The sequence below is a fragment of the Solea solea genome, chromosome 9 (assembly GCF_958295425.1).
Source record: "Solea solea chromosome 9, fSolSol10.1, whole genome shotgun sequence".
Lineage (NCBI taxonomy): Eukaryota > Metazoa > Chordata > Actinopteri > Pleuronectiformes > Soleidae > Solea > Solea solea.
In genome coordinates this window covers 5536463-5551272 of record NC_081142.1, presented here as the reverse complement: position 1 = coordinate 5551272, position 14810 = coordinate 5536463, and the positions used below count along the sequence as shown (strand labels likewise).

Below are 14810 nucleotides of genomic sequence, written 5' to 3'. Positions count from 1 at the left end.
AGTGCATTAGCCAACTGTGACGGTGCTTTTTTTTCTTTCTTTTTTTTTTAAATCCCTTGCAGACTAATCCAAACTATAGCCAAGAGAAGAACCGCTGTGAATATCTACACAACAAACTGGCACATATAAAGAGACTTATCGCTGAGTACGATCAACAGCAACTCGAAAAGTAGTCGTTGGACATTGTTTCCCTGTTATCTCTGGAAACCATGCAGATAAAGGAAAACTCTGGATTCCACTTGTGCTAAAGAAATGTTCTCATGAAAGATGCCATGAAAGGAGCGTTTCCCTCATTGCAACCAAAGGCTTCAGTGAGGACTGAGCAGGACACATGATCTGTTTCTCGTTCCTTTTATTTGTTTCTCCTCCTCCTTTTGGAAACATGGGACTGGACCCAGCGTGGCCAGGTCCATAAGTGTAGTTGCAATGCATTCAGAAAGAAAGGTTTTGTGGTTTTGTGGCTTTGTCTTTCTCAACAGCCCATCCTGCTTTAAGTGCACGGTGGTTTGAAAGAGTCAGTATCTTGGAAATAAACCGTTCCTACTTTTGAAACTGGAAGGAAGGGGACACTGAGATGAATACTGCTGATTTTAAGCCAAGAGCAACTCATTTTGTTTTTGTGAAAAGAAAAATTAAGTTATCATGCATCTGTTTTCCCCCATATACTGAAACTAATATTGTGATGTTCTGTTTAGTTTTCTGTCTTCCTTTCTTTTTATTTATTTTGACACTTAACTGTGGGGAATGAATCCTGTTTTACACTCCTCAATACCAGTACCTAAAAGCTGTCTCTTATCTTTGAGTCTTGATTGTCGGACAGTATTTTATTCAGAAGCTGCCTTGCCCATGTAGTCGTCAGATCCGTTGGCATTCATAATTATGTCTCTTTTAAAGAGATGCAGATATCACTCTTGGTGAAATCATAACCAATGCCTCTTAATGCACATGGTCAGTTGCACATTTGTGCACCTGGCTATTCTTTTCTAAAACCATGTGCAGATGTCTTAATAATGGGGACGTGTTTTCATTCACGATAAGCTGCGTTCGTTCTGCACTTACAGCAGTTTTCATCATAGCTTATCTCGATTAAGATCTTAATTGGTTGTCAATTTCACGATCATTTGTGATGCTTTTTGTAGCAAAAGAGTAATTCAAAGATATCTAGAGAGATAATTGACCGCTCTACACTTCATCACCAACTATGGGAGATCCTCTAATTGTAAGATGATGCAGATGGGAGATTCAGATCTGTGTTGTTGTTTTTTTCTTTCATCTTCTAAGTGTTTAAAAAAAAAAGTCTAGGTTCATCCACAGATCTGATATCTCTTTTGTTATTATTGTTATTATTATTATTATTATTGCTAGTTTTAGTTATGTTTAAAACAACAGTGTTTTGGGTTTTTTTGTCTGCTCATCGCCCCTTATGGTAGAACATTCAAGACGACTGTTAAGATGAAGCCATGGTTGATCGTTCTCTGAGTGGAGAGCAGTGGACCCTCAGCTCAGAAGACTTGTGACCACTTTTTGCCTTTTCAAATGTGATGTCAGATATTAAGCGGAGGGAGATGCGGAAACGGCATCACCCCGAAGTGTCGCGTCATGACGGATTTAATCGACGTAGCCGCAGACAAATTAGAAATGCTGTACCAGAAGTTGAGCGCAGTCACCTTAAGTATTTCTTATATCGATCTTTTTATGTGAACATGAAAAATCAGCACTTTTTTGTCTAAATGACACTTTTCTCTTTGTCCATCAGAGTGCATGCTTTATGAATGTGTTACAATGAACAGTCTTTGTGTCTTTACTTGAAAACAAATACAAGAGAAACTGCCCAAGGAGATCACAGTCCAAGCAAAGTTAACATGTAATCATTTGACATGGATCTGACCTGCAGATTTACCAAAGTGTTGACCAAGACGAAGATGAAATGTGACGCTCAACCAAATTCTCTAGTTTGTGTTCTCACTTCTTTTGTCTGTTTTCTTGTAAGAAGTTTACTTCAGACAGGATTTGCATGACTGGGCTCAAGTGTTGTTCACATTATGTCAGGCTTTAAAGTGATATCACTGTCCCATTTCAAACACTACATGCAGGCCAGTGCTCTGAGGCTCGGCACACGCCGACTACGTTGTTCGAGACCAAGACTGGATCTGGGACTTGATGAAATGACACTCGCCCAGTACTGCAACCTTGATTCTCACTGTCATTATTTACTGTAAACACTCAGACATAATTACTGCATTACACCCCTTTTATGGTCACAATCCATGGTGAGTGAGTTCATTAGTAAACACATTTTTGCTGTGATGGAGAACAAACTGTTGGAAAGTCATGAAATGCCAGCACAGGAGTACAGTTGTATGAATTGTGCCAAAATGATGTGTTGTATAGGTTTTTTTTTGTTTTTTTTTTTCCTTTTCTTTTCTCTGAGTATATACATGCTGCTGTATTAGCAAAGAGGGCGTTGGAGAAGAGTCATGAAATGTTGATGCTAATACCCAAAGCATGCTTTTTGAAAACCATAAGGGAACGGGACTGAAATTGTTTCAATAAAATTCTTTAAAATCCTTATTTGTGAAATTGTTAAACTCTTGTTGTTCATTATTGTGCGCTTGCCTTTGTACGTTGAACAGGGATGGAATTTGACTCACAAATGTAATTTGCCTGTTTTGTGAGGATATAGATTTTGGGGGCGTATGTTGACGTTTTGGGCGATTTTGGATTTACACCGGGGGTCATTTCCTGAATATGTTATGTAATGTTTGGTTGCACCTTAATGTGTTTTCCTCTGATGAATGGCTCTGACTTTCCTTTGCCTGGTTGTGGTTTGTAGTGATGGTGACGTCCTGTAGATGGCAGCAGTTTCTAGCTTACACTTACAAAGTCGCTCCACATCACTGGCAAACCTTGTTTTTGTTCAAGAAAGCTGCACATAAAGAAGACGCATTCTGCATTCTGCATTCTGCCCCCCCATTACCAACAGGGGTTGGTCAGTGACACATTCAGGACGCTGTGTGATATGTGTTGCTTTCTAATGTGTGTCCTCTACTAACCTACATTTGTATGCTTACTGCCAAATATGTACTTAAGCCTGAAACATGGATCCAAAAAAGGACATGGCATGGCAGTGTGAGCAGAAGATGCAGCAACGAGGCAACAGAGAGGACAGAGCCCGGTGTAATCTGACACAGTGTGAAAGATTCCACAAATCTACATAGCGACTGTGTTCCAGTTGGTTGTGCTGAGCTTATGCCTGAGCCTCACTGTGCTGCTACTGGCTCTTATCCCAAAGTTGGCCTCAGCAGCGCTGCTCGGGGAGCTGGAGGGGGCCCGGTCAGCGAGTTCACCGTGGCCAACAGCCTCCTCTCTCTCTCTCCACTCAACATACAGCAGCATATATACCATATGCACTGACATGTGTACACACATAGCTGTGGAACGACATGCTTTCCTCCCCCCCTGTGTCTTTAAAGGCTTGTTGTCCTCTAGTCGGACAAGGTTTGAATTGTGTGGGTTTTGAAATGAAGAGAGAGCTGAGTCTAGGTTGTGTCTAGATTATGTGCTGCAAAGCAGATCAGTGCTCTAATATGAAAATGTAGGCCATGGTTGAGTAAAAGGTCAGTCTGTTCCTTCAGTTGTGTGGTTGTTGTATTAGACGCGAGGACATTAGTGTTCAGTTTGCATTTGGTTATGGGGAAAGCTCATACTGGCCATGTAGGATGCTGAGACTGAAATATTTGCAACTCCTTGGGCCAAAAACCATGATCAATAAAATATGCCAAGACTGAAATAAAAAAAAATGAACAGCATTACAGTGTACAGAAGACGGTGACAGTCACATGGTGCAATTCTGCTGTAGGATTCTAGAAGTGTAACGTTTGCTGTTTCTAGCATTTTCTGAGATGTTTTCATTTGGCGGAGTGCGTGAGCAATGTGAGAATAACCAGGTCCATTTGGGGTTTTTAGGTCCTAGATTTTCACTCTTGCGTGATTCAGGCGTCCACATGCAGTTCTTTCTCTGTAACTGAGTTGTGCTGTAACATTTGGTTTCATCATGTTGATGATCTCTGCAGCAGAGTCTCTGTGACTCGCTGCCTGCTGTCTCACCCTCCTGTGTCCCAGTGTCTCAGCGGATGATTCTTCAGTGTCAGCTCACAGTTATTAGCATTTCAGTGTCATACTGACTGCCGTGACCTTCAGTGTTTCCTCTAACAGAAGTAGGATTGTTTTCTCTCGCTGCTGATCTTGTGCCTGACACCACACCATTGTCTCTTCTTCTTCTTTTTTAATCTGCAGCATCTACTTAAAGACGGATACTGTATTTTTGTGGCATGTTTAAATGTTAAATGATGCATTTATTTCCATAGCTGCTAGGGCTGAACAATTAATGGAAATTGTATCAAAATCACATATTTTCAAATCATAGGAGGCGCAATATTTCTTTAAGCCAAAATGTGTCATATTACCATTTTAGATTAAATGACCTGTACACATCATATTCTACAGACTGACAAAAACATCTTTGTTTCTCATGGATCTGCACAAATATCACACTTTAAATATTATTCAAATTAAAAATGAGAATAATGATGTAAAATTAACCTCTCATATCGCAATTTCAGACAAAATCAGCTCAGCTTGTACTTATTTGTGTGTGTGATTCTCACATGTTTAATAAAAAAATGTTTTGAATTCTCTTTTGGGGTTGAGAATTGACCTTTTGAAATATAATCGGGTCAAATTCATTAAGCCTCCTCAGCACAGCTGGCTCACTTTTTCTGTGAGGGAGCTGAGGATGTTTCTACTCCAGTTATATACAGGAGCTCTTATTATTTCATCAAAGGTACAATCCACAACCAACCACACTCAAAAACAAGCTGTTGTTTGCTGCGTAATTGTTTTGCGAGAAACATGTTATTATACTGGGAGGCAGAATAGACAGACAGAAGACGTAAATATCAAAAATAGCATTGTGACTCGGCCACATGGTAACCCATCTTTAACCCCCAACCACAAATTGCAGCATAAATCATCATTCAATGTTGATTAGCTTGGACTTCACTGTCTATTTTGAATGTCCTGCACAACACACTGCATTGTTTCGTGCAAACTATGGGCTCATTTGTTAATGTATTTAATTTTATTCAAAGATCTATTGCAACCCTGATTCTTCATGTGTATGTGTTAATGTATGGGTCTATGTTACAAAATGAATGCATTCATTCTGCATTGGGTCGTGATTACTATAAAATCAGACTATTACTAAAAAGCCCTTCCACAAAGCGCAGCATCTGGGATTGAACTGAGCCACTGTGCAGCTCATTCTTACACCGTTCTTTTTTCTTGTCACACAGGTGTGTGTGCATTCCTTATAGGTGAACCAGAGGCTTTGCACATACTGGCAGACTGACACACCTGAGATACAACAACCAGGTGTCAGATTTCAGTTTATGCATGTGTTATTTGAACAAGTAAATGTGCGGAAAATGTCAGCAAATAAGGTACCATCATTGTCACATCTTAACAAAATACAAGATCTTGATACTTAGTTTACTTAGTATACTTTTATATTATATGGGCTGCAACTATCGATTACTTTTATAATTGATTAATTTGTTGATTATTTTCTCGATTAATCGAGTAATCGTTTGGTCCATGAAATGTCAGAAAATGTAGAAAAGTGCTGGTCATTGTTTCCAAAACCTGGAAAAGGAATGTCTCGTTTTGATTTCTTTATTATATACAGCAAAGAAACCACAAAATACAATATAATATATAAAATTGTTTTAATTCTTTAAAAAACAACAACACCCAAACCAATTAATCGATGACCAACATAGTTGACGATTAATTTAGTATTAGTTAGTATTAGTATTATTATTAGTTTAGTATTAATCAATATATATAACCGATATATTATCTCCATCTACATAATGTCATAAAATGTCATAATGTCTTCTTTGGAAGAGTTGCAAATTAGCATCTGCTATAACACTATGATTTATATGTTACCGTATCTGTCCATATAAAAATACATACAAAATAAATAAATAAATAAAAAAATAAAAAAATAAAAAAATAAAAAAATAAAAAAATAAGGTGACACCCGGCCTAATCTTGTATTTATTATCATTGTTACTGTTATTATTATTAATAATGATAATGTTGAGTCAATGTTATTGTCTTCACAGGGTAAATATTTCTGTAAAAGACGTGTTTTAATAAAGACTCTGATGTTCAGTGTATATACCTAAGAATGGTGATGTTATTCTGTCACGTGCCGCTCGTACTCTGACGCTGGCGCACGCGCTACGATCACGGTCCCCCTGGTGACGTCAGTGTCCCCGCTGCTACCAGTGGCCCCCTGCCATATTTATCCATGCCGGGCAAGATGGCGGCGATATGGACGAGGTGTTATTGGCAGTGGACATAAAAAGGAATTTTATTCACAAAACAACGCCGAGTCGGATACATTTTTACACTCGGTTGTTTTGTGTGTGTCTCTGCCACGCAACGGGCGTCGACATCTTTTTTTATTTCACGCATTTCAACGTTTTTGTCTCACAAAATGTTCACGTTGTAGTTCGCTCGCTAACCGTCCAGCTGGCTAACAGAGAGCAGCCACTAGCTAGCTAGCCGAACATCACAGGCAAGCCGCCGCCGTGAAGTGTAGAATGGGAGAAAAGCTGGAGCTCAAGCTCAAATCGCCGGTTGGAGCAGAACCCGCTGGCTACCCGTGGCCGTTACCAGTATACGTAAGTGTTAAACTTCAAAAACACTCCCGTCACACATGTCGATTTTGTCCATGTTTTGGTCTTTGTTAGCTAGCTCACTGCTAGTGTTGCTAGCAGACGGAGCCACGGCACGGTCGTCTGAGGACTCGGGTCACTCTGGTGACTCTGGTGACACTTACCGTGTTTTACAACAAGCGGCAGTGAACGACCTAATATTTCAGTAGCTTCTTATGCTTGTTAGTGCACATCCGTCTTGGTGTGTCTTATTCATTCCTGTGGTGCATGCGACCTGTAGTCACATCTTGCTGCTGCTGCTTAATGCTCTGTTGCTTGTTGGTTTATGTAAATATCTCTACTCGTGCATTTACTTAGTGCATCGTGCTAAATGTCTGTTCATGTTGACTGCCTTTTGCTTTTTATGATTCAGCTCGTTGTGCTGTCCCACTGCTTGTGATTGTCTTTGCTGTTGTCCAACTGCTTCTCAGTTGTTCTGTTATTTTAGCTGTGTCATGTTAACATGGCAATTACAATAATATTTCTACCTGTGTTTTATTCTTACCTCGATTTTTAGGGAATCTGTTGTAACATGTTGCCATGGACAACAAATGAAAAGAAGCCTCTTGGCAAACTGACATATTTAATGTTTTATAATATGCACTGTTCATGTCAATTAAAACAATAAGTGAGATAGAAACGTTTGAGCAGAGCTGCATTACTGACAGACATTGACACTTGGTAAAAATAATCTTGAAACTGCAGCCACTTAAACAGGGTGTCTCACAACCTGCATTATGCCAATGTTTTCACACAAATTGTTATTAAGGGTCTATCATGTTCATGCAGTAGCACATGGCATTTTCTCTGCACGTATGCACTATCTGATGCCTGTAAATAACACAAGAGTCTTGTATATTGTATAGAGAAATATAGGCGTGTACATAATGGGTGTGGGTGTGTATGAACTCGGTGAAGCCCGCTACTCAGTGCTGCTCGTGTGAATAGTAGTGCTATATTCCTGGAGTGCTTTCAGAGTTTATAATCTCATGACACCCTGGTGATTGAGACCAGCTGGGTGTGTCTGGTAGTTTGAACTCTGGACATACACAGAGCCCCTTATCTAGCAGTGCTCAAGCCAGTAATAGTCATGTTGGTTGTTTTGTTACTTTTATTTCCATGCAGCATGCTGTCAGCAGCACGTCAGTGTCTGACTGCAGTTGACTCACTGGAGTTGAGAGGAAAGGGAAGCGGTTGCAAACTATGTGGTCTTTTAGTGACATAAAACTAACTCTCTCATTTAAAGTAATTGCGGTAAAACAATGGGTGCTGACTAAAAAACCTGAATTTCTCAGAATGTCTGGGAGGTATTTCTGCATATCTCCTCTCCACCCACACTGTACCTTGTTTGGCAGTGTCTGTTTTCTTTCTGTTTTCCTCCCGGTGAATAATTTTTATCATGAACTGAAAGGGTTTTTAATTGAGTCTGGGCGACTAATTTATGTCATCTAAAACCCCTTCTGCTCTGGCTGATATTTGTTGCTCATGTCTTCACACCAGTGCATTGGTTCTGATAACATGGAGTCACGAGCCTTCCCATTGTAGCCTCGCCCATTTTCTCATGTTGTGGGTGTGTGAGTATAAACAGGAGAGAAAGTATGTCAGGAATTTAACATACTTTTTATGTGCATGATGCTATTATACTGGGACACACTGAATTAGAAACAGCTGATGGCCGTCCATGTGGAGATCTGCAATATGGAGCATATTTGTTTAGTGCCGTCCTCCTGTTTTCAAAGAAAAAAGACTTCCTTTCCTTTCTCCCTTCCTCTCAAGTCCATATGGCCAGCTCTACAGGGAAGAGGATAGCTCCTTTTTAGCAATGCTATATTAATAGAATTCAGAAACACGTGCCAATATGTGGCTTTTAATGGTTTTCCACTTCCAGTCACGTTTAAATGATCACTTATAACCTTATGTGAACTGCTTGCTGGCAGCAGCAGATCCCACTCCATGTAGATTCATTCTTCACTCCCACAGAGCATTAAGATTGCTTATCTCACCCACGGAGCATGAAAAAAATGCTGCCTGTGTTTTAATACACACAACATGGCTGTTGTACAGGCTGTTGCAGTATAGGACATGCTGTCAGAATCAAATCCTTTAAGTCTTTTTTTTCTCTGTTTGGTGCTGGGTTTCATTCCGATTCTTTGTCTGTGTTTTTCCCCTGTCTCACTAAATGCCCACATCTGTGCATCTGTAAATGCTTTTATATGAGGAGCACCTCTGGAGTGGTGCCGTCCTTGTACATTTGGTTGTGTGTGTGAATACACCTAGTTCTCCAAACCATTTCAAAAATACAAGAACTTAAGTACTGTTGAGTGAATTTGTTGTAATGCTTGCTTAAATATTTATTGATTTTATTGATAGACTCAGTGCATATTAATAAACCTCAGTATTAAGTACAAGATGTAAACATGCCAGATAATATAAGCTTACTTATACCCACCTGTTATTTACAAGGATGCAATTAGCTCTTGCAAATAAATGGAATTGTCAAGACATCGCCTCTGGATAGCAGTATGTTTGTATTCATCAGGTGCTAAACACATCATTTGCCATTAACCTCTTATTTGAGATATAGAACAAATGATGACTTGAATGTTTGTTTTAGTTGTTAGCTGTATTTCATGTTAACAGTAATACAATGTGTAGGTGGCATGTCTGCATCAGTCATTTGTTCTCGTGGGCTAAGGTATATGTAGTGGAGCACTGTGTGGTGTGAAACCCCAACGCCCCCGGTGATGTGGTTTTCAGAGTCATGCATGCATGCATCACTTGTACCCATAGTGAAGGGAAAGAGGATGGTTGGTCTTCCTTGTTCTTTTTGCCTGACTCTCATTTTTAGACGGTTTATTTTTAGCAGCAGTTGCAGTGTGTGCTGGTGTTCGCTGTGTGCCTCTTTGTGTGAGCAGGTGACCTCCTCCCATCGCAATCTCATTTGCTCACTTTCAGTCTTTTTCATCCGCCTTGTAAGCCTTCTCCATTTACTAGAAAATTGAGTGGTAAAGCTGTTGTGTCTGCTGTATCTGCTGTATGTTTCTGAAGATTTGTAACTCATTTAGCTTATTAGCAGAGTTAGCGTGGTACAAATATGGTTAGAACCGGAACTTGGCTTTGACAGAAATAGTAGAAGATTTCCTGTGTTATTATGCCTATTTGAGTGTGCGCACACTCATGTTTGAGCTTTGGCGGAAGTTTGTGTAGTAGTGGCGGGCTGTATTGAGCGGGAAGCTGGGAGGCAGTGAGCTGTTAGCTGTGGCTGCTGTGCCAGGCCTCAAACAGCTGACAAATACCAAGCTTTCCCTCCTTTCTCTGGCCTCTCTCTCTTCTCACTTTCACTTTCTTTCCTTTTACCCTCTGCTTTCTCCCCCACTCTTGCTTTCCCTCTTTTTTCCCTCCACCAGAGGCTCTCCTTGGCAGTGCAATGAGGAAGGAGACAGAAAGTGGGTCAGTGGGTCAGCTCAGGCAACTGGCTCAGGCTGGCTGCACTCTGGGTGTAACCTGAGTCGTCTTACTCTCATAGAGCTGCTCAGCACACTCCAGCTAGTATTGCTAACTGTAGGTTCTCTACATGTGATTAATTAACATAATCTTATTTCATTTTGTGGAGCTTTGTTCTAGATGAAAGGGCAGTTTAAATCACTGCAACTTTAGTTTTCTTAGACGTTTCTTGAATTAATTGAAGGTGAAATACAATTTGATTTAAAATTGCAACGACAAAGGTTTTGACTTGTAATACATCGGCACTGAAAGACAGACAAAGATTACTGAACACTTGTTATCGTTTTGTTTCTAAAAGTGTTTTAATGAAAGGCAAGTTAACTATTGGCTCAAGGAAAAAAGCCGATACTCCTCACCCCACCCCTTCCCTAAGTCAAAGTTTTTGTTTAGTCTTTTTCTGTTCAGTTGCTGATTTTTTTATTTTATTTACATTTTTACACTATGTGCATAGTGAAGCATGCTTTATGTAGGATTTTTGTATCGCATTGTATTTTTTAATTTTTTCTGTCCAATATCAAATCCAGGGATTTTGACCAGTATCATATTGGCTCATCCCTAGCCTTGTCCTGCCTGTCCCTGCACTGTTGCTGTATACACACAAATGCTTCCTAAGCAGGGTCTGATATTATTGCTGGACAAGTACGCAGCATACTAATGTTACATAATTTATGTTCATGGAGATCAAACGGAGGCATAATAATCACCAGTAAACATCAAGAGCAATAAATATTATCATATGTTTTGCATTGCTGCTTTAAAAAGTGACTTATTCTGATTGTGAGATGTGTCTAACAAAACTTTTGATGCTGTGTTGGCTGGGTCAGTAATTTCAGGTTTATCAAACTGTGTCAGCACGACCTTTGATACCTTTGCTTTGATAGAGACTGACTCTGTGAACACACCTTGTGTAATAGGCTGCATCATTCAGCCACAAAATAGCCCTCAGTGACAATGGTGGTGGCTACAGTTGTGTCTGCAGTGGATGTTATATCTCGCAGATACTACTGAAACACAGTTGGGTTTTCTTTGGTCCCTTGCTGGTAACTAAGTGATTATTTATATTGTTATGAAAGGTCTGAGGGCAACCAAATGGAGATGCTGTTGAACAAGCTTAAAACAAGTGTTCAAATAGAAATCCTGGACAAAACAGTTCTGTTGAATGTTTGAATTTCCTCCTAAATATTGTGCAAGTAAGATGCAGGGACTGTAACCATGTTGGATGTAATTACTGTTACCATCATAGGAGATTAAATAAAGTTAAAGTTCACCTTAACCACCAGCATTACAATTGCTTATGTGTTATTAGTTTAAGCACATTGTATTTAGCTGCCCTTTTCACATAGATAAAGTTTAATTCCCATCATGATAATAACATATCATGATTTACTCATATTGGCTTCAAAAACAGTGTTTGCAAAGTACTTGTACAACAAAGCAAAATCAAAAGAAAACGAATGTATCAATTTATCCTGAAAACAAAGTGGTTTTTTTGCATCCTTTTTTCTGCTACTGCAACAATTAATGAGAATTTGAAGTAGATTGACTGAAGTATGTTCTAATTTCTGGTGTCATGCTGTTCTATGTTTTTTTGTTAACTGTTTTCTGGCCTATAGAATATCTGCCCTTTGTGTATTGTTTTTTTCATCCATTACTAAATATGGTGAAATACCACCATTTGGAGGGGGGGTCAATCAAACGTTGAGCTCAACAAAATATGGTTTCAGAAAACACATTTTCCAAAATATCTCCACAAATAATGAGACTTGAGAACCTAGAAAACCTAGAACATGTAAGGCCTACATTGGTTAAAAAAGAAAAAAAGTTAATCTAGCATTTAACATGACTCCTCTTTGTTTTCAGGATAAACATCATGATGCTGCTCATGAAATCATTGAGACCATTCGGTAAGTGACCTTTCCATTTAATTTCTGAGTCAGCTCATGTGCATGCCCACATTCACGCAGACAGTAAGTGACTGAGTCAGGTGCATGATGAAGTGTTGATTTTATGTGTATATTGCTGTAGGTGGGTGTGTGAGGAGATTCCAGACCTCAAACTTGCAATGGAAAACTATGTACTCATTGACTATGACACAAAAAGGTGAGTCGTGGTTCAAATCTTTACACTGAAATCAAAATATGTCCAAGAACAATGATTAGGAGGCTGTGCAATAGTGTCTATGAAATCTAAGGGATTTGAGCAAAAGTATGGCAACAGTTTTGTTTGTTGTTCTCACAGCTTCGAGAGCATGCAGAGACTTTGTGACAAGTACAACAGGGCCATTGACAGCATTCACCAGCTAGTAAGTGCATTATGGGGAATGTTTTTCAGGGTTGTGTTGGTGAAAAGAAAGTAAAAAACGCATCGCTGAAAATGGAAAACACTGTTTGCGTTACATCACTGTGTTCTTTGAATTTTTGCCAGGTGTGGCCTTTGAACTAGAGGTCGACCAGTATGGGTTTTTCTATGGGTGATGCTATAGCCACTTTTTAGTCATCAGGGCAGCCCACTGGTAATTCATGCCAATTGTTTTGGCCCATATATTTAGTGGAATTTCTTTTTTTCGCCTCCTGATTAATTATAACAGTTTAATAATAACAGATAATACAAAAAACTGCTGAACTTCAGTCACTTCAGATCATTGACAAGTAGTTTAACTATGTCAAACGGGTCATCGAAAAATAAAAAAGGCTCTGTTGACTTGGCAACACATGGATTATTAAATAACAATCGGCCAGTGTTGATTGTTAAATAATGGCCACTATTAGCCTCTACTTTGAACTAGTTGATAATACAGTCTTAACAGTGTTTTTTGAAGAGTGAATGACAATGCCTTCCTTTTTATGTTTGTGTATATTTGTATTTTTGTGAATAAATCAAAAGAACGTAAATCCTATCTTACAGTGGAAGGGGACCACCCAACCCATGAAACTGAACAAACGTCCGTCTAATGGGCTGCTGAGACACATCCTACAGCAGGTGTACAACCACTCAGTGACTGACCCTGAGAAGCTGAACAACTATGAGCCCTTCTCCCCAGAGGTGTATGGAGAGACATCGTTTGACCTGGTGGCTCAGATCATTGACGAGATGGAAATGATGGAAGACGATACCTTTGTTGACCTTGGCAGTGGTGAGTCTGCTGTTATTGTGGGACGCCAATGTTTTCGAAAGAATAAAAGTTTGATTAGGTTTATAGTGCAGACAAAACACAGTTTGGTTTTTAAAAAAAACCAAAACCCAAATGTACCAGTTTTAACTACCTGAGTCCCTTTACAAAGCTATAATTACCCTTTTTATTTGTTTCTGTTTGCAGGAGTGGGACAGGTGGTGCTGCAGGTTGCAGCAGCCACCAACTGTAAACACTACTATGGTGTAGAGAAAGCAGACATTCCAGCCACCTATGCAGAGGTAACTATATATCTATCTCAGAGTGTCAGAGGGTTTGACAGAAAGGATGTGACACTAAAGTTGCTTTCTTTCCAATTAGGGTTGCAATAATTATTAGATTACTAAATTAGTCAACTATTTTGATAATTCATTCATTGGTTTTAGTTATGTGATTTTTCAGCTGGTTTTCTTGCTCCATATAACAAGGAAATAATTGAAACTGAATAATTTTGTTTTGTGGACAAAAGACATTTGAGAACATATTTATTTTGAGGTTTGGGAAACACAGATCTGCATTTTTCAACTGCATTTGTAGTTAAAACTAATGATTATTTTCATCATCAATTTTAAACCCAAACCTCAATATGATTAACGATTATCAAAATAGATGGTGACCTATTCAGTAACTTTCGAATTCAGATGAACTATTGATTAATTGTTGCCGCACTACACTTGCTGTGATCCAGCAAGTCCTCGGGATCTTTGGTGATCCGTTAAAATGATCTCTTGTTAGCCTGGTGCACAACAACTAACCACCATCTTCATTTTTTCTGAAAATAAGAAATAAGTTACCTGACATATTGCCTGGTATATATGCTATCATTAGGCCCATGAATATAAATGGTACTGCAACCAATGGCATTGCTTCGGTTGTGTGAGGCCAGCTACTGTGGTGTGCCTGTTTTTCATCAGCCTTCATACTGGTTTACTATGTCATTTTCTTCCCATTTAACTGCAAACCCTTGCCAGCATGGAATAAGCATGTCTAAGAATAGCACCTTGCCAAAACAGTACAAGTTATTCTTAGTCTGAATGTTTCCATATATTGCAAGGAGCCTAACTTTAGCTAACCAGCTAAACAGCTGCTAGTACAATCAAAATCTCCGCAAAACAAAATTCCCTACAGCTGGTGTTAAGTTTCAAATCCTTTTTTCTGGAACATATACAGCTGAGCATGTTTTTGCTTATACTGTTTTGTTATTGATATGTGACTTTCTTTGTTTCAGAGCATGGATAAAGAATTTAAGAAGTGGATGAAATGGTATGGGAAAAAACATGGGGAGTACACAGTAAGTTGAGTCAGCGTGGCATTTACTTTGTGCAATGCGTATAACACATCCTCAAGTA

General features: G+C 39.2%; 2 protein-coding genes across 4 annotated transcripts in view; both read left to right on the top strand.

Moving 5' to 3' along the window:
* Positions 1-2571, top strand: part of ell (elongation factor RNA polymerase II) — a 35107-nt gene extending 32536 nt beyond the window's left edge. The window contains exon 12 of the mRNA XM_058638853.1: positions 63-2571. Within this exon, the coding sequence (XP_058494836.1) occupies positions 63-173 (111 nt within the window). The 3' untranslated portion in view covers positions 174-2571. The remainder of the gene's footprint in view (positions 1-62) is intronic.
* Positions 2572-6367: 3796 nt separating this feature from the next.
* Positions 6368-14810, top strand: part of dot1l (DOT1-like histone H3K79 methyltransferase) — a 28060-nt gene continuing 19617 nt past the window's right edge. For all 3 annotated transcript variants that reach the window (XM_058637800.1, XM_058637801.1, XM_058637799.1), the window contains exons 1-7: positions 6368-6755; positions 12153-12196; positions 12318-12392; positions 12531-12594; positions 13197-13425; positions 13609-13703; positions 14690-14752. In XM_058637800.1, the coding sequence (XP_058493783.1) occupies positions 6675-6755; positions 12153-12196; positions 12318-12392; positions 12531-12594; positions 13197-13425; positions 13609-13703; positions 14690-14752 (651 nt within the window). In that variant the 5' untranslated portion in view covers positions 6368-6674. The remainder of the gene's footprint in view (positions 6756-12152; positions 12197-12317; positions 12393-12530; positions 12595-13196; positions 13426-13608; positions 13704-14689; positions 14753-14810) is intronic.